At 53.6% G+C, this 26,613-nt stretch overlaps 2 protein-coding genes across 5 annotated transcripts; both read right to left on the reverse strand.

Annotated features, from left to right (window-relative positions):
* Positions 1-2,994: 2,994 nt before the first annotated feature.
* SLC2A4 (solute carrier family 2 member 4) lies at positions 2,995-25,365 on the reverse strand. Of its 4 annotated transcripts, none has more exons than XM_040334231.1 (12): positions 25,252-25,365; positions 20,790-20,892; positions 20,550-20,660; positions 12,330-12,499; positions 9,425-9,549; positions 7,387-7,502; positions 7,142-7,304; positions 6,109-6,296; positions 5,916-6,020; positions 4,794-4,895; positions 4,384-4,587; positions 2,995-3,505 (listed from the first exon to the last, which is right to left on the reverse strand). In XM_040334231.1, exons 2-12 carry the CDS (start codon positions 20,826-20,828, stop codon positions 3,299-3,301), a joined length of 1,530 nt encoding a protein of 509 aa, XP_040190165.1. In that variant the 5' UTR covers positions 20,829-20,892; positions 25,252-25,365; the 3' UTR covers positions 2,995-3,298. The 4 variants fall into 4 exon arrangements, with proteins under 4 accessions (XP_040190165.1, XP_040190162.1, XP_040190164.1 ...); XM_040334228.1 differs by having other exon boundaries at positions 20,550-20,663; positions 25,252-25,360; XM_040334230.1 differs by lacking the exon at positions 25,252-25,365 and adding an exon at positions 23,754-24,971 and having other exon boundaries at positions 20,550-20,663.
* Positions 20,838-23,261, reverse strand: LOC120921691. The gene is made up of 2 exons (XM_040334227.1): positions 21,804-23,261; positions 20,838-21,768 (listed from the first exon to the last, which is right to left on the reverse strand). The coding sequence occupies exons 1-2, from the start codon at positions 22,179-22,181 to the stop codon at positions 20,983-20,985; spliced, it is 1,164 nt and encodes a 387-aa protein (XP_040190161.1). The 5' UTR covers positions 22,182-23,261; the 3' UTR covers positions 20,838-20,982.
* Positions 25,366-26,613: the final 1,248 nt, after the last annotated feature.

The raw sequence follows: 26,613 nt of genomic DNA on the forward strand, positions 1-26,613 counted from the left end.
TCTGGTGGGGCTCCTGTGCCCCAAGGGGCCCTTCTGGTGGGGCTCCTGTGCCCCAAGGGGCCCTTCTGGTGGGGCTCCTGTGCCCCAAGGGGCCCTTCTGGTGGGGCTCCTGTGCCCCTCTTTAATGAAGATGCGTTTACTTGGGGTAAGGCACCTCAAGGGGTGGTATTGCTGTCTAATAGATGGTCAGAAGCAGCACTTGATGTCTCAAAATTACCTCCACATTGCCAGGTGGCATACCTACCTTCATCTCATTTCCAGAGCACCAGAAGGCTCAATTGTGCAACTACTGACCTTCCCATTGGTCTGTGCTGCTTCACTGACCAATAATAATGGTTGTGGTGATGCAGGTTGTATGATTGCATGACGAGGCTGCCTGGGATTGGTGAGAAGCCGCCTCCTCTCTCCTGCTAGTGGTGGAGTACATTCATCGGGAATCCCAGGCCCGCTATAGAGAACCTATTTTACAGTGAGTCCTGTCCGGAGCAATTCTAGATGGAGAAGGTAGGGTCTCCCCTTTGGTGTACATTTATTGAGAGTCCCAGGCCTGCTATAGAGAGAACCTATTCTATAGTGAGTCCTGCCTGGAGCAATTCTAGGTGGAGAAGGTAGAATATCCCCTTTGGTGAAGCACATTTATCGGGAATCCCATGCCTGCTATAGAGAACCTATTCTACAGTCAGTCCTGTCCGGAGTAATTCTAGGTGGAGAAGGTATGTTCTCTGCTTTGGTGTAGATTTATTGGTAGTCCCAGGCCCGCTATAGAGAACCTGTTCTATAGAGAGCAATTCTAGGTGGAGAAGGTAGGTTCTCCCCTTTGGTGGATTCTGACGTTCTTGCCTCCTGCTGAAATAAGATCATTTGACCACACTAGACTTCAGGCATTCAGAGGGGACTTGGTAGAATCTGGTAGTGAGAAGTGAATAGTAAAGCACAATCTCTGTAGTACCACTAAGCAAATACACGAATGGGCCATAACATTCCGACCAGTAGTGTGATTAACATTGATTATCTGGTTACAATGGCATCTGAAAGTGAGTGAGATGTGTTGGGCAGCAAGTGAACATGTCATTCCTGATGTGATGAAAGCAGAAAAATGGGCTACTGGAAGGATTTGAGGGACTTTGACAAAAAACAAATTGTAATGTCTAGACAACGGGGTCAGAGAAAGTCCAGAACTGCAGTTCTTGTGGGATATTCCCGGTCTGCAGGCGTCAGGACCGACCAAATGTGGTCCAAGGAAGGAATACTGGCCAACTCGAGAAAGGGTCATGGACGTCTAAGACATTGGTGGTTGGGCAGAGAAGGCTTATTGGTGATGGAGGTGGGGAGGGGAGCTTATTGATGGAGCTGGGGGAGTTGGGAGGCTCATTGATGGAGCTGGGGGAGTTGGGAGGCTCATTGATGGAGCTGGGGGAGTTGGAAGGCTCATTGATGGAGCTGGGGGAGTTGGAAGGCTCATTAATGGAGCTGGGGGAGCTGGGAGGCTCATTGATGGAGCTGGGGGAGTTGGAAGGCTCATTAATGGAGCTGGGGGAGCTGGGAGGCTCATTGATGGAGCTGGGGGAGTTGGAAGGCTCATTGATGGAGCTGGGAGGCTCATTGATGGAGCTGGGGGAGTTGGGAGGCTCATTGATGGAGCTGGGGGAGTTGGGAGGCTCATTGATGGAGCTGGGGGACTCATTGATGGAGGGGAGGCTGATTATGGGGGCTGAGGGAGGGGAGGCTGATTATGGGGGCTGAGGGAGGCTGGCATGTGTAGTCCAAAACAAAGAGCTACTGGAGCTCAAAATTCTGGTGAAGGTAATGCTGGATCTGATAGAAAGGTGTTGGAACACGCAGAGCTTTGCAGTTGTGTATATGGGGGGGCGGTGTAGCTGCAGAGCGGTCAAGGTGCCCTACATTGGGCATGTTGGTATCAGAACTGGACTAGAGAGCAATGGAAAGAAGGTGGCCTGGTCTGATAAAGTCAGGAATGGTTTGAGGAACACAACGATGAGTTTGAGGTGTTGACGTTGCCTCCAAATTTTCCAGATCTACATCCAAGCGAGAATCTATGGGATGTGCTGGAAAAACAAGTCCGATCCATAGAGGCCCCTCCTCCAGAATCTGCTAGTGATGTCATGGTGGAGGTGTGTCTTCAGAGGTCTAGTGGAGTCCATGCCTTGGAGGATCTACCCAAAATGAGGTGGGTGGTCGGTGTTTGAGTACATACTGTGCCAGGCACGTCTATGGAAACCATTGTATATATCTCATAATTTATTATCACGGCAGGATTATATACAGATTTATACAGAATATATACCTCTATATGACACATTTCACCGCTCGTGGCCTCGGCTCCCTGGTCGCCCTCTGTAGGAGGACCGCGGCCATTTCTCAGGCGATAGGAAAAAATATATTAAATTATCCACAATATAAGAAAATCTAGCTAAGTGATATTAGAGTCCTGTACGAGGTCACGGTTCTCGTGGTTGCTGTACGGCATGTGCAGTGATTTCCAGAGCTGGGACCGCCCTTTGGCGTAATCCCTATCATTCATTCATAGGTCATCACACATAATACTGGTTATGAATTCTCTCACCACATACGTTGGCTATATGAGTCCTGGCAATGGGAAGATCCTGCAGATGAAGGGGGTTGCCTCACACTCGCAGGGGCCTCGCGGCCCACCTAACCTACCCAATACATTACCCCAGTTTTGAGGGAAAATGGGGACCTTAACGCTGCTGTGCTCAGCCCTGACTCAGGAGCGGGGCCCGCCAGCGTCCATAACAACCAGTGAATAACGGTGACCCCACCCCTTGTGACGTCAATGACCCAGCATGCCCTCAGTCAATGTCATCATAAGGGGGCAGGTTCATTGGGTGGCCACTGCCCCTTAGTTATTAAAGAGGAGGATCTGGGGGCCACCTTGTTAAAGGGGTTTCCAGATTCCGATAAGCCACAGGCCAGGGTTGTGGGGAGGAGGCTCTTGTCCTTGAAATATTTTTCCCATCATGGGTGTGAGTGGGGGGGGACCCCTTGTCAAGTTTTGCCTAAGGCCTCACAAAGCCTAGAGCCGCCTCTGGCTCCCTCCTTCCAGCTACTTGCCCTTGATTGACATTGTTATCTAGAACTGGCGCTCTTGATATGTACAGAATAACACTGCGCCGTCCGTACGCCGCAACACAAACATTCAAACGTTTTTGGTGAGTTCGGTAAAAAAAAAAAAAATTGTCCTGCAGGAGGCTTCATTCCAGGTGGGTTCCTTCAGAGCTTCCCGGAACAAGGCTTCGCTCGGGATGGGTTCCGACCTTTATGCCTCCTCTCCACCGCCAAGACTGTCCAACTCGGTGCTGGCCTTAATCTCGTGGTCCAACAACGACGGGTTCCTTCTACGAAAAGCGTGAGCGATCTCATCAAACGACCTTCCCCTGGTTTCCGGGACGCGGAAATACGTGAAGATCAGGAAACCCAACAATAAGAAAGCGAAGAGGAGGAAGACGTACGGCCCAAGGAGGTCCTGGAAATAAGAAGAGAACGTGAGTTACGAGAAAAAGGACCTCATCTGAGGCTCGGGTTCACACTGGTACCACACTCGTCCTACTTTGGATCCGACTTTGCCCTGCGACTTGAAGTCAGAGACGCGTCCCACTTCAATGGACGGGGATTCGATCCCCACCAATACCAGGCGCCGTGTTTGGTAGGAATCTTGAGGGGGAACTCCACGCCAAATTTTAAATAAAAAAAACGGCATGGGTTCCCCCTCCAAGAGCATACCAGGCCCTTCGGTCTGGTATGGATTTTAAGGGGAACACCCTACGCCGAAAAAACAGCGTGGGGGTCCCCCAAAATCCATACCAGACCCTAATCCGAGCATGCAGCCCAGCCGGGCAGAAAAGAGGGGGGGACGAACGAGCGCCTCCCCCCTCCTGAACCGTACCAAGCCGCATGCCCCCATGTTGATGAGGACAAGGGCCTCTTCCCGACAACCTTGGCGGCTGGTTGTCTGGGTCTGTGGGCAGGATTCTTATCGGAATCTGGGAGCCCCCTTTAATAAGGGGGCCCCAGATCCCGCCCCCCCGCCCTATGTAAATGAGTAGGGGTGTTTACATTCATTATAGACCCCAGATCTGTCCATAAAGAGGACCTGTCACCTCCTATTACTGTCACATGGGATGTTTACATTCATTATAGACCCCAGATCTCTCCATAAAGAGGACCTGTCACCTCCTATTACTGTCACATGGGATGTTTACATTCCTGGTGACAGCAATAAAAGTGATCAGACTTTATATATATATTTGTGAGCAACAAATGTCATAATAAGGCTTAGAATGCATGAAGGGGTTAAATTCGTTACTATTGCCCACGTCAAGTTAAAATGATTTGGTTTCTTACCGCGATGTATGGGAATCCCATCCCGATGATGAAGTTGGAGGTCCAGTTGGTACATCCGGCGATGGCCATGGCTGCCGGCCGAGGACCTTGACTAAAGAGTTCCGCCACAATGAACCACGGAATAGGACCGGGCCCCACCTCGAAGAACGCCACGAATCCGAAGATGGCGGCCATGCTGAGGGAGCTGATGGCGGGGATGGTTTCCTGGAGGAATAGGAGGGGGGAAATCATGAGCTAAAACTTCTGGTGTCAAACGGCAACCCAACCAAATTTTCCAAAACTGGAAACCAATGTATCGGTTCTGGGAACAGGAAATTGGCAATATGAAGGTCTGATCTGGTGCCAGGAACCATGTCTGGCTTTACCTTATCACCCCCCCCCCCCCCCAGGAGACCCGGTGTATTTCTCACCTGTAGGGCCATGGCCACCGTCATTAATAAGGCACAGAGGATCATTCCCGCCAGGCCCACCAGGTGTAGGGTCCGTCTTCCCGCCCTCTCCACAAGGAACAGCTGCAAAGAAAACAACGAGAACCCAAAAATCAGGGAAGAGAACCAGAAACTGAGCAGAACGGTAGAGATGGGGGAGGGGCACAATGGGGCCCTAGGCATGATAGCGGCTTCGATCGACATTCATTGAGGTACACAGTGCCAATAACCGGGCACGCCAACGTCAAGGGCGCCAAGATTACAGCATATTTTTTTTATTTTCTATTATTTTATTTTTAATTTTCTAATCTGTTCTGTTCTTTTATTTTCATTCTTTATTTTATTCTGCTCTTTTCTTTTCTATTATATTATGTTTTATTATATTTGTTTCTACTCTATAATGCAGCCTAAGTAGCAATCATCATCTTATTTCACTTTTATACCTTGCTGTATTTATTGCAATATGTTTTTATTTCAAATTCATGTGGGAGGTGGGCGGTGGGAGGTGGGCTGCAGGCGGTGGGAGGTGGGAGGCGGGCGGTGGGAGGCAGGCTGCAGGCGGTGGGAGGTAGGAGGCGGGCGGTGGGAGGCGGGCGGTGGGAGGCGGGCGGTGGGAGGCGGGCTGCAGGCGGTGGGAGGCGGGTGAATAGTGTAGCTCTCTTCACTTGTCCCATTGTCCACATACTCCACTTACAGATGTCCTTAGACGCTCTATCACTCCTGTGGACCTTTTCTTTTTTTTTTTTACAAGCTTTGAAGGCATAAAGGTTAAGCCCGCCCCCGAGGAGCCTCATATAGAATTTTCACTAAACTCTGAGCATTGCTGGCAGTTTTTGGACCTCTGAGATGCGGAACCGTGATTGGTTCCAACTTTCTGCCAGATAAGAACTCCTTCCCAATATAAAAGCCGACCCAATCCTCTCTACACCTTTCTCTTCTACCCAGAAGATTCGGAGGAAGAAGATCCCACTGAAAACATATTTCTGGTCACCATAGACTCAGCCACACAGTTGGGGGAACTCCTCGTATAATAAGAAGTGACGTTGTGTAACCAGGTTGGTATAGAGACATAAACAGAGGACGGAGATAAATATTTTCCCGTACCGACACCACCGTGAAGGCCGTGTTGACGATTCCCGCCCCGATCGTGGCGTAGATCGGCTGTTCCACTCCGGCTTTAGCGAAGATATCGGTGGAATAATAGAAGATCTGAGAAAAGACGATGAAAACCGATCACATTTCAATCTCTCCGTCACGAGGGACTTTACACCGGACACAGCGAGTGGAGAAGACTCACCGCGTTGATGCCGGAAAGTTGTTGGGAGAGTTGGAGGATTATGGCCACGATCATGGGCTGCCGGTATTGTCGGGATCTGAAGATCTGCAGGATGGTGACTTTCTGTTCCATGTCCATCCGTCTCTTCTCTTCCTTCATCTCCGAGAGGGCGTCCGAGACATCCACGAGGCCCGTGAGACGCCGGAGACCTGGGGAAAGGGGAGGGGACCTGTCAGGAGACCACCAAGCTTATTGTCATTGGTCCACGCCATATGGTGTCAGGAGACCACCAAGTCACTGGTCCCACGCCATATGGTGTCAGGAGACCACCAAGCCTATTGTCACTGGTCCCACGCCATATGGTGACCCAACACTCAACTCATACTGTGGTTAGTGTCCCCTCCGGCCCCTTATACTCAGTACCGGGACACGGTCACCTAGAGCCCAGGGAAAATATGCCAAACTGCACCGTCTAACCATAAATTCCCCCTCCTCCCAGTACAAATCCCCCCCCCCCCACCAAAAAAAATCAACCTCCAAGCACAAATATTCCACCCCTTCAAATTTCCCCTCCAAGTACACATTCACCCCCCCCCCCCCCACACACACACACTCCAAATCCCCCTGCTAGCACAAATGCCCCCCATCCCACTTCCTAGCACAGACCCCCAATCCTCCCTACTAGCACCCCCCCAAAAAAGAAAAAAAATTGGGCACCAACCTGTATTGTTACCCCCTAAACATAAATTCCCCCTCACAGTACAAATCCATCCCCCGCTTAAATTTGCCCTCCCAGCACAAATCTCTGCCCCCTCCACCCCCCCTAGAGTACACATTCTCTCCCCCCTACTCCCAATCACCACTCCTAGCACCCCCCCCCTCCAAATTTTCCCTTCTAGAACAATTCCTCCCAACACAAATTCCCTCCCTGCTTAATCTCCTCACGGTGCCCCACCCCCATGATACCACAGTGCCCAGGGCAGCCACCCCTCCTGCCCCCCCCCCCCTTGTTCCGGCACTGCTTATACAGATTGGTGCACTGAATGCCACTTACTGGTCTTGGCATGTCCCTCCTGCTCGCACACAATGTACAGGAAGCGGGGGCTCTCCGGACAAAATGGCAGCAGCACCGACTGCAGAACAGCTGGGATCAGAGTCACCCAGAAGAGGACCGGCCACCGAGAGCTTGTGCCCAGGAACAAATCCAGACCCAGAACCTGAGAAACGAGACACAAAAGGTGAAGAAAAGAGACGGGGAGACGATAAGGGCAGAGAGCGAGAACCATCCAACAGATTTACCTGAGCCACAAGAATACCGATGACCAGCGATAGCTGGTGGAGGGTGCCCAGCGCCCCTCGCAGGTGTGTTGGGGAAATTTCTCCTACATACATTGGAACCAACCCAGAGGCCAGACCTGGCATGACAAAGAGAATGTTTTACTGAGATGTCACGAGGAGGTGATGGAACAAAATGCAGCAAAGAGAAGGACCAACATTACATTACATAACCAAGACCTAGTAGAACACGCTCATAGTATGTGAGCCGACCTTCACACTATTTGTGTCATGTGGCCCCACACCCGCTATCCTGAAAAGCTAGCAATGCCATGTGGCCACTCAGATCCAACCAAGTCAAAGTTGGCAATGTGGTGATGTCATGTGGCCAATATCGAGGAAGGTCTACAAGGACCTCTCTTGGAGGCAATGTGGTGATGCCATGTGACCAATGTCGGGGAAGGTCTACAAGGACCAAGTTGGAGGCAGTGTGGTGATGTCATGTGACCAATGTCGGGGAAGGTCTACAAGGACCTCTCTTGGACAATCTCTTGGAGGCAATGTGGTGATGCCATGTGACCAATGTCGGGGAAGGTCTACAAGGACCTCTCTTGGAGGCAATGTGGTGATGTCATGTGACCAATGTTGAGGAAGGTCTACTAGGACCAAGTTAGAGGCAGTGTGGTGATGTCATGTGACCAATGTCGGGGAAGGTCTACAAGGACCTCTCTTGGAGGCAATGTGGTGATGTCATGTGACCAATGTCGGGGAAGGTCTACAAGGACCTCTCTTGGACAATCTCTTGGAGGCAATGTGGTGATGCCATGTGACCAATGTTGAGGAAGGTCTACAAGGACCTCTCTTGGAGGCAATGTGGTGATGTCATGTGACCAATGTCGGGGAAGGTCTACAAGGACCTCTCTTGGACAATCTCTTGGAGGCAATGTGGTGATGTCATGTGACCAATGTTGAGGAAGGTCTACAAGGACCTCTCTTGGTGGCAATGTGTGATGTCATGTGACCAATGTTGAGGAAGGTCTACAAGGACCTCTCTTGGTGGAAATGTGTGATGTCATGTGACCAATGTTGAGGAAGGTCTACAAGGACCTCTCTTGGAGGCAATGTGGTGATGTCATGTGACCAATGTTGAGGAAGGTCTACAAGGACCTCTCTTGGTGGCAATGTGGTGATGTCATGAGAACAATGTTGAGGAAGGTCTACAAGGACCTCTCTTGGTGGCAATGTGGTGATGTCATGTGACCAATGTTGAGGAAGGTCTACAAGGACCTCTCTTGGTGGCAATGTGGTGATGTCATGTGACCAATGTTAAAGGAAGGTCTACAAGGACCTCTCTTGGTGGCAATGTGGTGATGTCATGTGACCAATGTTGAGGAAGGGCTACAAGGACCTCTCTTGGTGGCAATGTGGTGATGTCATGAGACCAATGTTGAGGAAGGTCTACAAGGACCTCTCTTGGTGGCAATGTGGTGATGTCATGAGAACAATGTTGAGGAAGGTCTACAAGGACCTCTCTTGGTGGCAATGTGGTGATGTCATGAGACCAATGTTGAGGAAGGTCTACAAGGACCTCTCTTGGACAATCTCTTGGAGGCAATGTGGTGATGTCATGTGACCAATGTTGAGGAAGGTCTACAAGGACCTCTCTTGGTGGCAATGTGGTGATGTCATGTGACCAATGTTGAGGAAGGTCTACAAGGACCTCTCTTGGTGGAAATGTGTGATGTCATGTGACCAATGTTGAGGAAGGTCTACAAGGACCTCTCTTGGTGGCAATGTGTGATGTCATGTGACCAATGTTGAGGAAGGTCTACAAGAACCTCTCTTGGTGGCAATGTGTGATGTCATGTGACCAATGTTGAGGAAGGGCTACAAGGACCTCTCTTGGTGGCAATGTGGTGAACCTCTCTTGGTGGCAATGTGGTGAAGTCATGTGACCAATGTTGAGGAAGGAAGGAATTTCTTGGACAATAGTCCAATAGGTGGCCTGTATTTTCATCGTACTGTGTGATATCTTCCGATGGTCGTTTTTCACCTTTCCTACCTGAATATACTCCAATAATGAACCTTCCCAGGATCATCATCTCATACGACTGGCTGATCTGACTTAGTCCCATTAGGGTCCCACCAATGAAGGCAAAGATGTTATTCACAATCATGGCTCTCTTCCTGTTCCGGGATGGAAGAAAAGAAAAACAAACACGATCAGCACAGAAAACTGAGACTCCATTTTTCATTTGATTGAAAGCTTCTGGTATAACTTGCATATCATTATAAGGATCTGTAATGCCCCGTACACACCATCAGACTTTTTTCATCTGAATTTCCGAGGGATTCCGTCTGATTTAGATAGAGAACATGTTTACTCCGATGGAATTCCGGTGTGGTTTTGGCCGGTGAAAAGTCTGACCGTGTGTACAGAGCATTATTCCCAAATGACTGACTGATCCAACTGCATAGCCAGGAAGATCGTTTTTTCCAGGATCACCTCAATGCTCACTGGATGATACTGGTTCAATAATCAGTGAGGAGGTTGGAGGTGGAGGAGACACAGGAAACTACCAGAAACCTGGAAATGAGTGTCTAATGCCTGGATGTACTGTTTGACAGGGGTGCCTACACCAAAATATTGGCTGAATGGAAACCCCAATTTTTTTGGCATGTAAAAAGTAAATATGACCTACCAAAACTCTTTGTACATCGTCCTGGCTCCCCCTTCCCTCGTATTCTCCATATTCCCTGATCTCCGTGTACATCGTCCTGGCTCCCCCTTCCCTCGTATTCTCCATATTCCCCGATCTCCTCGTACTCTCCATATTCCCCGATCTCCTCGTACTCTCCATATTCCCCCGATCTCCTCGTACTCTCCATATTCCCTGATCTCCTCGTACTCTCCATATTCCCTGATCTCCTCATACTCTCCATATTCCCTGATCTCCTCGTACTCTCCATATTCCCTGATCTCCATGTACATCGTCCTGGCTCCCCCTTCCCTCTTACTCTCCATATTCCCTGATCTCCTCGTACTCTCCATATTCCCCCGATCTCCTCGTACTCTCCATATTCCCCCAATCTCCTCGTACTCTCCATATTCCCCGATCTCCTCGTACTCTCCATATTCCCCGATCTCCTCGTACTTTCCATTTTCCCTGATCTCCTCGTACTCTCCATATTCCCCGATCTCCTCGTACTCTCCATATTCCCTGATCTCCTCGTACTCTACATATTCCCTGATCTCCTCATACTCTCCATATTCCCTGATCTCCTCGTACTCTCCATATTCCCTGATCTCCTCGTACTCTCCATATTCCCCGATCTCCTCGTACTCTCCATATTCCCTGATCTCCTCGTACTCTACATATTCCCTGATCTCCTCATACTCTCCATATTCCCTGATCTCCTTGTACATCGTCCTGGCTCCCCCTTCCCTCTTACTCTCCATATTCCCTGATCTCCTCGTACTCTCCATATTCCCCCGATCTCCTCGTACTCTCCATATTCCCTGATCTCCATGTACATCGTCCTGGCCCCCCCTTCCCTCGTACTCTCCATCGTCCTGGCCCCCCCTTCCCTCATACTCTCCATCGTCCTGGCTCCCCCTTCCCTCGTACTCTCCATATTCCCTGATCTCCATGTACATCGTCCTGGCCCCCCTTCCCTCGTACTCTCCATCGTCCTGGCCCCCCCTTCTCTCGTACTCTCCATCGTCCTGGCCCCCCCTTCTCTCGTACTCTCCATATTCCCTGAACTCCTTGTACTCTCCATATTCCCTGATCTCCGTGTACATCGTCCTGGCTCCCCCTTCCCTCATACTCTCCATCGTCCTGGCTCCCCCTTCCCTCATACTCTCCATCGTCCTGGCTCCCCCTTCCCTCGTACTCTCCATATTCCCTGATCTCCATGTACATCGTCCTGGCCCCCCCTTCCCTCGTACTCTCCATCGTCCTGGCCCCCCCTTCCCTCATACTCTCCATCGTCCTGGCTCCCCCTTCCCTCGTACTCTCCATATTCCCTGATCTCCATGTACATCGTCCTGGCCCCCCCTTCCCTCGTACTCTCCATCGTCCTGGCCCCCCCTTCTCTCGTACTCTCCATCGTCCTGGCCCCCCCTTCCCTCGTACTCTCCATCGTCCTGGCTCCCCCTTCCCTCGTACTCCCCATCGTCCTGGCTCCCCCTTCCCTCGTACTCTCCATCGTCCTGGCTCCCCCTTCCCTCGTACTCTCCATCGTCCTGGCTCCCCCTTCCCTCGTACTCTCCATCGTCCTGGCTCCCCCTTCCCTCGTACTCTCCATCGTCCTGGCTCCCCCTTCCCTCGTACTCTCCATCGTCCTGGCTCCCCCTTCCCTCGTACTCTCCATCGTCCTGGCTCCCCCTTCCCTCGTACTCTCCATCGTCCTGGCTCCTCCTTCCCTCGTACTCTCTATCGTCTTGGCTCCCCCTTCCCTCGTACTCTCCATCGTCCTGGCTCCCCCTTCCCTCGTACTCTCCATCGTCCTGGCTCCCCCTTCCCTCGTACTCTCCATCGTCCTGGCTCCCCCTTCCCTCATACTCTCCATCATCCTGGCTCCCCCTTCCCTCATACTCTCCATTGTCCTGGCTCCCCCTTCCCTCGTACTCGCCATCGTCCTGGCTCCCCTTTCCCTCGTACTCTCCATCGTCCTGGCTCCCCCTTCCCTCGTACTCTCCATCGTCCTGGCTCCCCCTTCCCTTGTACTCTCCATCGTCCTGGCTCCCCCTTCCCTCGTACTCTCCATCGTCCTGGCTCCCCCTTCCCTCGTACTCCCCATCGTCCTGGCTCCCCCTTCCCTCGTACTCTCCATCGTCCTGGCTCCCCCTTCCCTCGTACTCTCCATCGTCCTGGCTCCCCCTTCCCTCGTACTCCCCATCGTCCTGGCTCCCCCTTCCCTCGTACGCTGCCATATTCGGGTCAAGGACAATCCTCACTTACCGTCCCAGCCACTGAGACACGACCCCGACACACAAAGAGGACACCATGCCACCAATAGAGAAAATGGCCACCGACAGCGCCCACAACGTCCGTAGGAGGCCGGCATCGATGGAATGCGACTCGGGACTGTTCCGACTGATGTACGATTCATTGTAGCTTTGCTCTATGATCTAGGAGACAAATCACGGGGTAAAGATAATGAAGAATACAGCCTGCACCTCCCCCCCGCATAGTATAGGAAGCCAGCAGTGCGTGGGAAAATATCTTCCCCTCAGGAGAACTTTCATAGCTCCTTATTGATCGGCTGACACTATAAACACCTCAAGTGATTTGTATTCTAATGGGATCACGTCTTTCATTTCTGCATTACAAACACGGAAAGCTCGCAGCTGCTTCTCCCGTAATCCGTGATCCCAGGACTTTGCTGTCCCCGTGTTTTGTGGCACACAATGTGATATGTCAGGCGATGCGCTAACTCAATGTCCTTGTAATGTAGACACTCACTTCACACCTCACCAGGGATTGGCCCAGCCAACGCCTCTTCCCGAGGGTAGGGGCCCTCTCCTCATACACCGGGGACAGGGGCCCTCTCCTCATACCCGGGGACAGAGGCCCTCTCCTCATACCCGGGGACAGAGACCCTCTCCTCATACTCCGGGGACAGAGGCCCTCTCCTCATACTCCGGGGACAGAGACCCTCTCCTCATACTCCGGGGACAGAGACCCTCTCCTCATACTCCAGGGACAGAGACCCTCTCCTCATACTCCGGGGACAGGGGCCCTCTCCTCATACTCCGGGGACAGAGACCCTCTCCTCATACACCGGGGACAAGGGCCCTCTCCTCATACTCTGGGGACAGGGGCCCTCTCCTCATACTCCGGGGACAGAGGCCCTCTCCTCATACACCGGGGACAGAGACCCTCTTCTCATACACCGGGGACAGAGACCCTCTCCTCATACTCCGGGGACAGAGACCCTCTCCTCATACTCCGGGGACAGAGGCCCTCTCCTCATACTCCGGGGACAGAGGCCCTCTCCTCATACTCCGGGGACAGAGGCCCTCTCCTCATACTCCGGGGACAGAGACCCTCTCCTCATACACCGGGGACAAGGACCCTCTCCTCATACACCGGGGACAAGGGCCCTCTCCTCATACTCTGGGGACAGGGGCCCTCTCCTCATACTCCAGGGACAGAGACCCTCTCCTCATACTCCGCGGACAGAGACCCTCTCCTCATACTCCGCGGACAGAGACCCTCTCCTCATACTCCGCAGACAGAGACCCTCTCCTCATACTCCGGGGACAGAGGCCCTCTCCTCATACTCCGGGGACAGAGACCCTCTCCTCATACACCGGGGACAGGGGCCCTCTCCTCATACCCGGGGACAGAGGCCCTCTCCTCATACTCCGGGGACAGAGTCCCTCTCCTCATACTCCGGGGACAGAGGCCCTCTCCTCATACTCCGGGGACAGAGTCCCTCTCCTCATACTCCGGGGACAGAGACCCTCTCCTCATACACCGGGGACAGAGACCCTCTCCTCATACACCGGGGACAGAGGCCCTCTCCTCATACACCGGGGACAGAGACCCTCTCCTCATACTCCGGGGACAGAGGCCCCCTCCTCATACTCCGGGGACAGAGGCCCTCCCCTCATACTCCGGGGACAGAGGCCCTCTCCTCATACTCCGGGGACAGAGACCCTCTCCTCATACCCCGGGGACAGAGACCCTCTCCTCATACTCCGGGGACAGAGACCCTCTCCTCATACTCCGGGGACAGAGACCCTCTCCTCATACTCCGGGGACAGAGGCCCTCTCCTCATACTCCGGGGACAGAGACCCTCTCCTCATACACCGGGGACAAGGACCCTCTCCTCATACACCGGGGACAGAGACCCTCTCCTCATACTCCGCGGACAGAGACCCTCTCCTCATACTCCGGGGACAGAGGTCCTCTCCTCATACACCGGGGACAGAGGCCCTCTCCTCATACTCCGGGGACAGAGGCCCTCTCCTCATACACCGGGGACAGAGACCCTCTCCTCATACACCAGGGACAGAGACCCTCTCCTCATACACCGGGGACAGAGACCCTCTCCTCATACTCCGGGGACAGAGGCCCTCTCCTCATACTCCGGGGACAGAGGCCCTCTCCTCATACTCCGGGGACAGAGACCCTCTCCTCATACACCGGGGACAGAGACCCTCTCCTCATACACCGGGGACAGAGGCCCTCTCCTCATACTCCGGGGACAGAGGCCCTCTCCTCATACTCCGGGGACAGAGGCCCTCTCCTCGTACTCTGGGGACAGAGACCCTCTCCTCATACTCCGGGGACAGAGGCCCTCTCCTCGTACTCTGGGGATAAGGGTCTTCTTCCCATACCCCTGACACCTTCATGCCTCCTATAACATTGATATTGCTCACTAGGGCTCGGCCCAGCCAACCCCTCCTCCGGGCAGGGATGGACTGGCCATAGGGACTACAGGGAGTTTCCCGGTGGGCCGATGGCTCAGTGGGCCGTTTTTTTAAAATGGAGACTCTCTTAGACCCCCCTGTCTCTTAGTCCCCCCCCCTCTGTCTCTCAGTCCCCCCCTCTGTCTCTCAGTCCCCGTGTCTCTCAGTCCCCCCTCTTTTAGCCCCCTCCTCTGTCTCTCAGCCCCCTCTATCTCTCAGACCCCCCTCTGTCTCTCAGCTCCCCCCTCTGTCTCTCAGCTCCCCCCCTCTGTCTCTCAGCTCCCCCCCTCTGTCTCTCAGCTCCCCCCTTCTGTCTCTCAGCTCCCCCCCTCTGTCTCTCAGTCCCCCTCTCTGTCTCTCAGTCCCCCCCTCTTTTAGCCCCCTCCTCTGTCTCTCAGACCCCCCCCTCTGTCTCTCAGCTCCCTCTTCTGTCTCATTCACTCCCTGACTCTTAGGCTGCTTTCACACTGGGGCGGGCATTGACGGTAAAACACTGCTAGTTTTAGCAGCACTTTAATATCGTTTTAGCTGCACTATTCGGCATCTAGCAGGCGCTTTTAACCCCCACTAGCAGCCGAATTCAAGGTTAAATGCGCCCATGTAGCGCTGCTGCCGAAATGCATTGCAGGCGCTTCAGCTGCGGTGGCCATTAATTTCAATGGGCAGGAGCAGTTTGTACACCGCTCCTCCACCGCCCCAAAGATGCTGCTTGGAGGACTTTTTTTAACACCCAGGCAGCACCCCAGTGTGAAAGCACTCAGGCTTTCACACTGGGACTGCAGCGGAGGCGTTTTTCAGTCGCTTTACAGGTGCTATTTTTAGCCCAAAAGAGCCTAAAAAACACCTCAGTGTGAAAGGGGTCCTACACTCACCCCCTCTCTTTTACACTCACTCTCTTTTTCTTACACTCACTTCCCTCAACCCTCCCTCTCTCTCGCTATCATTCCCCTCTCTCTCACCCTCTCATGATATACAATAATGGATGTAGGGGCCTTTTGGTGGGCGTGATTTTTCGGGGGGGGGCAGCATTTTATTGAATTAAAGTGGGCCGATCTGAATGAAGTCCAGGGCCAAATTTTTGTCCCAGTCCAGCCCTGCCTCCGGGAGACAGGGGCCTTCTCATATTCCTGACACCTTCACAGCTTCCTGCTAAGGAAGTCCTATGGGATTGTCTCCCCTTCATTCCTCGTCTTCAGGGAGGACCTCTTGCTATAAATCCCTATGATGAAGGTCTGAGCTCTCTGCTGCTTCTTTTCTTTGTCTTTCAGGTCGTGACCTCCCCTCCCCCGCCCATCACTGAAGAAAAGTCCCAGAAACAGCTGTCACCTCTGGGGACTGTAATGTAAAGGGGAACTCTGGGGACTGTGATGTAAAGGGGAACTCTGGGGACTGTAATGTAAAGGGGAACTCTGGGGACTGTAATTTAAAGGGGAACTCTGGGGACTGTGATGTAAAGGGGAACTCTGGGGACTGTAATGTAAAGGGGTACTCTATTGTAAAGAAGAACTCTGAGGACTCTAATTTAAGGGAAACGCTGGGGACTCTTGTGAGGGGGGGGGTCGGTGGGGGATCTGCTAAACTGTGCTCTCCTGACCCCCCCTGTACTGTGCCCTTCTGCCCTCCCTCTGTACTGTGCCCTTCTGCCCTCCCCCTGTACTGTGCCCTTCCCCTGTACTGTGCCCTTCCCCTGTACTGTGCCCTTCCCCTGTACTGTGCCCTCCACCTGTACTGTGCCCTTCTGCCCTCCCCCTGTACTGTGCCCTCCTGACCCCCCCTGCCCTGTACTGTGCCCTCCTGACCCCCCCCTGTACTGTGCCCTCCCCCTGTACTGTGCCCTCCCCCTGTACTGTGCCCTTCTGCCCTCCCCCTGTACTGTGCCCTTCCCCTGTACTGTGCCCTTCCCCTGTACTGTGCCCTTCTGCCCCTCCCCCTGTACTGTGCCCTCCCCCTGTACTGTGCCCTTCCCCTGTACTGTGCCCTCCACCTGTACTGTGCCCTTCTGCCCTCCCCCTGTACTGTGCCCTCCCCCTGTACTGTGCCCTCCCCCTGTACTGTGCCCTCCCCCTGTACTGTGCCCTTCTGCCCTCCCCCTGTACTGTGCCCTTCCCCTGTACTGTGCCCTCCCCCTGTACTGTGCCCTTCTGCCCTCCCCCTGTACTGTGCCCTCCTGACCCCCCCTGCCCTGTACTGTGCCCTCCTGACCCCCCCCCCCCTGTACTGTGCCCTCCCCCTGTACTGTGCCCTCCCCCTATACTGTGCCCTTCTGCCCTCCCCCTGTACTGTGCCCTTCTGCCCTCCCCTGTACTGTGCCCTCCCCCTGTACTGTGCCCTCCCCCTGTACTGTGCCCTCCCCCTGTACTGTGCCCTTCTGCCCCTCCCCCTGTACTGTGCCCTCCCCCTGTACTGTGCCCTTCCCCTGTACTGTGCCCTCCACCTGTACTGTGCCCTTCTGCCCTCCCCCTGTACTGTGCCCTCCTGACCCCCCCTGCCCTGTACTGTGCCCTCCTGACCCCCCCCTGTACTGTGCCCTCCCCCTGAACTGTGCCCTCCCCCTGTACTGTGCCCTTCTGCCCTCCCCCTGTACTGTGCCCTTCCCCTGTACTGTGCCCTTCCCCTGTACTGTGCCCTTCTGCCCCTCCCCCTGTACTGTGCCCTCCCCCTGTACTGTGCCCTTCCCCTGTACTGTGCCCTCCACCTGTACTGTGCCCTTCTGCCCTCCCCCTGTACTGTGCCCTCCTGACCCCCCCCTGTACTGTGCCCTCCCCCTGTACTGTGCCCTCCCCCTGTACTGTGCCCTTCTGCCCTCCCCCTGTACTGTGCCCTTCCCCTGTACTGTGCCCTCCCCCTGTACTGTGCCCTTCTGCCCTCCCCCTGTACTGTGCCCTCCTGACCCCCCCTGCCCTGTACTGTGCCCTCCTGACCCCCCCCTGTACTGTGCCCTCCCCCTGTACTGTGCCCTCCCCCTATACTGTGCCCTTCTGCCCTCCCCCTGTACTGTGCCCTTCTGCCCTCCCCCTGTACTGTGCCCTCCCCCTGTACTGTGCCCTTCTGCCCTCCCCTGTACTGTGCCCTCCCCCTGTACTGTGCCCTCCCCCTGTACTGTGCCCTCCCCCTGTACTGTGCCCTTCTGCCCTCCCCTGTACTGTGCCCTTCCCCTGTACTGTGCCCTCCCCCTGTACTGTGCCCTCCCCCTGTACTGTGCCCTTCTGCCCTCCCCTGTACTGTGCCCTCCCCCTGTACTGTGCCCTTCTGCCCTCCCCTGTACTGTGCCCTTCCCCTGTACTGTGCCCTCCCCCTGTACTGTGCCCTTCCCCTGTACTGTGCCCTTTCCCTGTACTGTGCCCTTCTGCCCCTCCCCCTGTACTGTGCCCTCCCCCTGTACTGTGCCCTCCCCCTGTACTGTGCCCTTCTGCCCTCCCCCTGTACTGTGCCCTTCCCCTGTACTGTGCCCTTCCCCTGTACTGTGCCCTTCCCCTGTACTGTGCCCTTCTGCCCTCCCCCCTGTACTGTACCCTCCTGACCCCCCCTGTACTGTGCCCTCCCCCTGTACTGTGCCCTCCCCCTGTACTGTGCCCTCCCCCTGTACTGTGCCCTTCTGCCCTCCCCCTGTACTGTGCCCTTCCCCTGTACTGTGCCCTTCCCCTGTACTGTGCCCTTCTGCCCTCCCCCTGTACTGTGCCCTCCCCCTGTACTGTGCCCTCCCCCTGTACTGTGCCCTTCTGCCCTCCCCCTGTACTGTGCCCTTCCCCTGTACTGTGCCCTTCCCCTGTACTGTGCCCTTCTGCCCTCCCCCCTGTACTGTACCCTCCTGACCCCCCCCTGTACTGTGCCCTCCCCCTGTACTGTGCCCTCCCCCTGTACTGTGCCCTGCCCTGTACTGTGCCCTTCCCCTGTACTGTGCCCTTCCCCTGTACTGTGCCCTCCCCCTGTACTGTGCCCTTCTGCCCTCCCCCTGTACTGTGCCCTCTGTGTTGACTAGTCTTTGATTTATGGAATGTTTTCCTTTTGTGAAATCGATTTTAATTGAAAGTACTAATGAATAAATGTTTAATTCTATCAACTATTTATACTTTATTTCTTGAAAGTAAGTGTGTAGATTGGGGAAAGCTGGTGGGGCCCCCCAGTGCATTACTTTGCCCAGGGGCCCATGATGATATTAAGATGGCTCTGGTTGATCCAGAGGAAGGCAAACAACCCCAATAAACATGATCCAATTTACTCCAGTGGGGGGAAAAAATCTTCCTGATCCCCCAAGGAGGCAATTGGATATCCCCAGGATCGATAATCGTATATCCCCAGGATCGATAATCGTATATCCCCAGGATCGATAATCGGATATCCCCAGGATCGATAATCGGATATTCCCTGGATCGATAATCGGATATCCCCTGGATCGATAATCGGATATCTCCTGGATCGATAATCGTATATCCCCAGGATCGATAATCGTATATCCCCAGGATCGATAATCGTATATCCCCTGGATCGATAAACAGATATCCCCAGGATCGATAATCGGATATCCCCTGGATCGATAATGTTATATCCCCAGGATCGATAGTCGTATATCCCCTGGATCGATATACGGATATCCCCAGGATCGATAATCGGATATCCCCTGGATCGATAATCGGATATCCCCTGGATCGATAATCGGATATCCCCTGGATCGATGATCGAATATCCCCTGGATCGATAATCAGATATCCCCTGGATCGATAATCGGATATCCCCTGGATCGATAATCGGATATCCCCTGGATCGATAATCGGATATCCCCTGGATCGATAATCGGATATCCCCTGGATCGATCATCGAATATCCCCAGGATCGATAATCGGATATCCCCTGGATCAATCATCGGATATCCCCTGGATCGATAATCGGATATCCCCTGGATCGATAATCGAATATCCCCAGGATCGATAATCGGATATCCCCTGGATCGATAATCGGATATCCCCTGGATCGATAATCGGATATCCCCTGGATCGATAATCGGATATCCCCAGGATCGATAATCGGATATCCCCTGGATCGATAATCGGATATCCCTTGGATCAATAATCGGATATCCCCAGGATCGATAATCGGATATCCCCTGGATCGATAATCGGATATCCCCTGGATCGATAATCGGATATCCCCAAACACTCCCCTGGGGCAGGACCTGGGTCCCCAAACACTCCCCCTGAGGCAGGACCCGGGTCCCCAAACACTCCCCTGGGGCAGGACCCGGGTCCCCAAACACTCCCCCTGGGGCAGGACCCGGGTCCCCAAACACTCCCCCTGAGGCAGGACCCGGGTCTCCAAACACTCCCCCGGGGCAGGACCCGGGTCCCCAAACACTCCCCTGGGGCAGGACCTGGGTCCCCAAACACTCCCCCTGAGGCAGGACCCGGGTCCCCAAACACTCCCCCTGGGGCAGGACCCGGGTCCCCAAACACTCCCCCTGAGGCAGGACCCGGGTCCCCAAACACTCCCCCTGAGGCAGGACCCGGGTCCCCAAACACTCCCCTGGGGCAGGACCTGGGTCCCCAAACACTCCCCCTGAGGCAGGACCCGGGCCCCCAAACACTCCCCTGGGGCAGGAGCCGGGTCCCCAAACACTTTTTATGACCATAACTTGCATATTAGCCTTTAAAATTCGCACTTTTGACTTTTCACGTTTGTGTCCCGTAGACTGTAACGGGGTACAAACAAATATTCTGTTCCCATGTTCTGCGGCTCATCCCTATTTCTTCCCGAATTCCCACCTACCTTTTGGGGTGCGTTGATGACTCCAATGTTGTATCCGAACTGGAATGAGCCGAGGATGGCGGTGAAGACGGACAGGACCAGAGTCTTGGTGACGGCAGTTCGGACCATCACCTGCTGCGAAAGAACCGAGAGAGTCCACCTGTCACCATAACGTCTCCAATGTACAACAATGGTGACACCCCCCCCCAATGGTGACACCCCCCCACCACCCCTCAAAAGTGACAGCCAGTCCCCCCATACCTGTCCTCCATCGATGGGCTGGAATCCTCCGGAGGGCATTTTTCCTTTCTCTTCCTAGAAAACCCCCGAGAGGGTGAAACGTTGAGAGAGCTCAGGCTGTGACCTTGTAGGAGAGAAGAGAAGAGAGAGGCGAGGGGGAGGAGGGCCGCCCCAGGCAATCCGTCACGAGAGGGACACAAAACTTTCCCAAGGTTTAACACAGTGTAAGAGAAGGAGACAGACCGAGACATGGGATAGACCGAGACAGGAGACAGACCGAGACATGGGATAGACCGAGACAGGAGACAGACCGAGACAGGAGACAGACCGAGACAGGAGACAGACCGAGACAGGGGATAGACCGAGACAGGCGACAGACCGAGACAGGGGATAGACCGAGACAGACCGAGACAGGAGACAGACCAAGACAGGGGATAGACCGAGACAGGGGATAGACCGAGACAGGAGACAGACCGAGACAGGGGATAGACCGAGATAGGAGACAGACCGAGACATGGGATAGACCGAGACAGACCGAGACATGGGATAGACCGAGACAGGAGACAGACCGAGACATGGGATAGACCGAGACAGACCGAGACAGGAGACAGACCGAGACATGGGATAGACCGAGACAGGAGACAGACCGAGACAGGGGATAGACCGAGACAGGAGACAGACCGAGACAGGGGATAGACCGAGACAGGAGACAGACCGAGACAGGGGATAGAAGGTGTACAGGAGACAGACCGAGACAGATCGAGACAGGGGATAGAAGGTACAGGAGACAGACCGAGACAGGGGATAGACCGAGACAGGAGATACAAGGTGTACAGGAGACAGACCGAGACAGGGGATAGAAGGTACAGGAGACAGACCGAGACAGGGGATAGAAGGTGTACAGGAGACAGACCGAGACAGGGGATAGAAGGTGTACAGGAGACAGACCGAGACAGGGGACAGACCGAGACATGAGATACAAGGTGTACAGGAGACAGACTGAGACAGGGGATAGAAGGTGTACAGGAGACAGACCGAGACAGATCGAGACAGGGGATAGAAGGTACAGGAGACAGACCGAGACAGGGGATAGACCGAGACAGGAGATACAAGGTGTACAGGAGACAGACCGAGACAGGGGATAGAAGGTACAGGAGACAGACCGAGACAGGGGATAGAAGTTGTACAGGAGACAGACTGAGACAGGGGATAGAAGGTGTACAGGAGACAGACCGAGACAAGGGATAGACCGAGACAGGAGATACAAGGTGTACAGGAGACAGACCAAGACAAGGGATAGAAGGTACAGGAGACAGACCGAGACAGGAGACAGACCGAGATAGGGGATAGAAGGTGTACAGGAGACAGACCGAGACAGGAGATAGAAGGTGTACAGGAGACAGACCGAGACATGGGGATAGAAGGTGTACAAGAGACAGACCGAGACAGGAGATAAAAGGTGTACAGGAGACAGACCGAGACAGGGGATAGGTGGTGTACAGGAGACAGACCGAGACAGGGGATAGAAGGTGTACAGGAGACAGACCGAGACAGGAGATAGAAGGTGTACAGGAGACAGACCGAGACAGGGGATAGAAGGTGTACACGAGACAGACCGAGACAGGGGATAGAAGGTGTACAGGAGACAGACCGAGACAGGAGATAGAAGGTGTACAGGAGACAGACCGAGACAGGAGATAGAAGGTGTACAGGAGACAGACCGAGACAGGGGATAGAAGGTGTACACGAGACAGACCGAGACAGGGGATAGAAGGTGTACAGGAGACAGACCGAGACAGGAGATAGAAGGTGTACAGGAGACAGACCGAGACAGGAGATAGAAGGTGTACAGGAGACAGACCGAGACAGGGGATAGAAGGTGTACAGGAGACAGACCGAGACAGGAGATGGAAGGTGTACAGGAGACAGACCGAGACAGGGGATAGAAGGTGTACAGGAGACAGACCGAGACAGGGGATAGAAGGTGTACAGGAGACAGACCGAGACAGGGGATAGAAGGTGTACAGGAGACAGACCGAAACAGGGGACAGACCGAGACAGGGGATAGAAGGTGTACAGGAGACAGACCGAGACAGGGGATAGAAGGTGTACAGGAGACAGACCGAGACAGGGGACAGACCGAGACAGGGGATAGACCGAGACAGGGGATAGAAGGTACAAGAGACAGACCGAGACAGGGGATAGAAGGTGTACAGGAGACAGACCGAGACAGGAGATAGAAGGTGTACAGGAGACAGACTGAGACAGGAGATAGAAGGTGTACAGGAGACAGACCGAGACAGGAGATAGAAGGTGTACAGGAGACAGACCGAGACAGGGGAAAGAAGGTGTACACGAGACAGACCGAGACAGGGGATAGAAGGTGTACAGGAGATAAAAGGTGTACAGGCGATAAAAGGTGTACAGGCTCAGCCCTAATATAGAGTGGGTCTCGAAGATAGAGAGTGTACAGGAGATAAAAGGTGTACAGGCTCAGCCCTAATATAGAGTGGATCTCGAAGATAGAGAGTGTACAGGAGATAAAAGGTGTACAGGCTCAGCCCTGGAATAGAGGCGGTGTTCGGGATAGAAGGGGTTCCAGAGATAGAAGTCCAGGCTCATCCCCTAATATAGAGGGGGTCCCGAAGATAGAGGGTGTACAAGCTTAGCCCTGGGGTAGAGGGGCTCCAAAAGATAGTGGGTGACCAAGAGATAGAGGGGGTCCTGGAGGAAGAGGGTGTGCAGGAGATAGAAGTTTGGGCTCAACCTTGGGATAGAAGGGGTCCCGGAGATAGAGGGTGTCTAGGAGATAGAAGTCCAGGCTCAGCCCTAGGATAGATGGTGTTCTGGAGATATGGGGTGTCAAGGAGATAGAAGTTCGGACTTACCTTTGGGATAGAGTTGGTCTCGGAGATAGTGGGTGACCAAGAGGTAGAGGGGGTCCTGGAGAAAGAGGGTGTCCGGGAGATAGAAGTTCAGACTTACCCTTAGGATAGATGGGGTCTCGGAGATAGAGGATGTACAGGAGATGAAAAATGTCTAGGCTCAGTCCTGCGGTAGAAGGTGTCCACGAGATGTAGGGTGTCCAGGAGATAGAGGGTGTCCCATAAATAGAAGATGTCCCCGAGATGGAGGGTGTCCAGAAGATGGAAGATGTCTAGGCTCAGCCCTGGGGTAGAAGGTGTCCAGGAGATAGGGGGTCTCCCGGAGATAGAAGTCCAGGCTCAGCCGTTGGGTAGAAGGTGTCCAGGAGATGGGGGGTCTCCTGGAGATAGAAGTCCAGGCTCAGCCTTTGGGTAGAAGGTGTTCAGGAGATGGGGGGTCTCTCGGAGATAGAAGTCCAGGCTCAGCCTTTGGGTAGAAGGTGTTCAGGAGATGGGGGGTCTCCCGGAGATAGAAGTCCAGGCTCAGCCCTGGGGTAGAAGGTGTCCAGGAGATGGGGGGTCTCCCGGAGATAGAAGTCCAGGCTCAGCCCTGGGGTAGAAGGTGTCCAGGAAATGGGGGGTCTCCCGGAGATAGAAGTCCAGGCTCAGCCCTGGGGTACAAAGTGTCCGGGAAATGGGGGGTCTCCCGGAGATAGAAGTCCAGGCTCAGCCCTGGGGTAGAAGGTGTCCAGGAGATGGGGGGTCTCCCGGAGATAGAAGTCCAGGCTCAGCCCTGGGGTAGAAGGTGTCCAGGAAATGGGGGGTCTCCCGGAGATAGAAGTCCAGGCTCAGCCCTGGGGTACAAAGTGTCCGGGAAATGGGGGGTCTCCCGGAGATAGAAGTCCAGGCTCAGCCCTGGGGTAGAAGGTGTCCAGGAAATGGGGGTTCTCCCGGAGATAGAAGTCCAGGCTCAGCCCTGGGGTAGAAAGTGTCCAGGAAATGGGGGGTCTCCCGGAGATAGAAGTCCAGGCTCAGCCCTGGGGTAGAAAGTGTCCGGGAGATGGGGGGTCTCCCGGAGATAGAAGTCCAGGTTCAGCCGTTGGGTAGAAAGTGTCCGGGAGATGGGGGGTCTCCCAGAGATAGAAGTCCAGGCTCAGCCCTGGGGTACAAAGTGTCCGGGAGATGGGGGGTCTCCTGGAGATAGAAGTCCAGGCTCAGCCCTAGGATAGAGGACCGTCACACGGGGGAGGAAGGTGACAAAGACGGGACAGAACAGCTGAGAAGACATTGAACCCTCCAAGAGGTCCTGCAGCAGCGACACACTGATATATAAAGGAGGGGGGCTCAGGTGGGTTCATGGAGGGGGGTCAGAAGTTATTGGGGGGTATTTATGGGTTCATGGTGGTGGGAGAACAGAAGGGTAAGAAGAAGACACTTGGGGGGGGGGGAATAGGTGAACGTAGAAGCACAGGACACAAAGAATTCAGGGGTAAAGGTTGAGGGGGCCCCCTGGGGGGCGTTATATAGGGGGGGGGACATAGAGGGGTCCCTGACACTGGTAGATCCAGAGGGAAGAATGAGGAAGGAGGTGGGGAGAGTGGAGCAGATAGAAGAGGTACCTTGAATCTCTGCCAGCTGGAGGAGCGCGGCACCACAATGACTGCGAGGTGTGAAAATAAAGAGCGTTGTAGTGTCTGCCCCGGGAGGGGGCAGAACAGGGGGGGGAGGGGGGGTCTAAATCTGGATACAACCTTTCATTGAAGGTTTCCAAAGGTTATAAATGGAGATCACTCCGGCCAGGGCAGCCAAAGGAGTGGTGGGTACATGGATGGAGGACGGAGGGGTGGGGGGGTGGACATCATTAGACCCCCCCAGGTTGTTCAGTTCAGTGTAGAATTTTAGGATCCCATAGAAGATATAAAGAGAACAGCCAGCTGACTGACCCCCCCACCCCCAGCCTGTCACTGGAAGGTTGGAGGACCCATGCAGCTGTCCCTGGTGGAGGGGCGTCATGTCCTCTGACTAAAATACCAACTGAAACCCAACACCCCCCAATGGGGGGGCCGGGGGGGTCTGCAACACACAGGAGCTCGCCAGTCACACACGTGGTGGACGCCGCCACCGACGCAAAACCTGTAACCTTTCCAGAGGCTTACACCAGGGGGGTAATAATAGATTGTCAGCTCTCCGGGTCACCCAACCAACCACGTGTCCTCCCAGAGATACAGACACTGCGTCATGGGATGGGGGGCTTATATCGGGGCGACGCGGGGCCACCGCACGGGACAACAAACCCGCCAATATATATATATATATACAGTATATAGAGAGAGGGAGAAATATATATATATATATATATACAGTATATAGAGAGAGAATATATATATACAGTATATAGAGAGAGAGAAATATATATTTACAGTATATAGATAGATAGATATAGGTAGATTCAGTAAGAGTTAGGCCGACTTATCTACAGACACTGCGTCATGGGATGGGGGGCTTATATCAGGGCGACGCGGGGCTACCGCACGGGACAACAAACCCGCCAATATATATATATATATATATATATATATATATACACAGTATATAGAGATATATATATATATATATACAGTATATAGAGAGAGATATATATATACAGTATAGAGAGAGAGAGAAATATATATATACAGTATAGAGAGAGAAATATATATATACAGTATATAGAGAGAGAGAGAGATATATATATACAGTATATAGAGAGAGAAATATATATATACAGTATATAGAGAGAGAAATATATATGTATACAGTATATATATAGAGAGAGAGAGAGAGAAATATATATATACAGTATATAGAGAGAGAGAGAGATATATATACAGTATAGAGAGAGAGAGAGAGAGAGATATATATACAGTATATAGAGAGAGAAATATATATGTATACAGTATATATATATAGAGAGAGAGAGATATATACAGTATATATAGAGA

The sequence above is a fragment of the Rana temporaria genome, assembly GCF_905171775.1.
Source record: "Rana temporaria chromosome 3 unlocalized genomic scaffold, aRanTem1.1 chr3b, whole genome shotgun sequence".
Taxonomy (NCBI): Eukaryota; Metazoa; Chordata; class Amphibia; order Anura; family Ranidae; genus Rana; species Rana temporaria.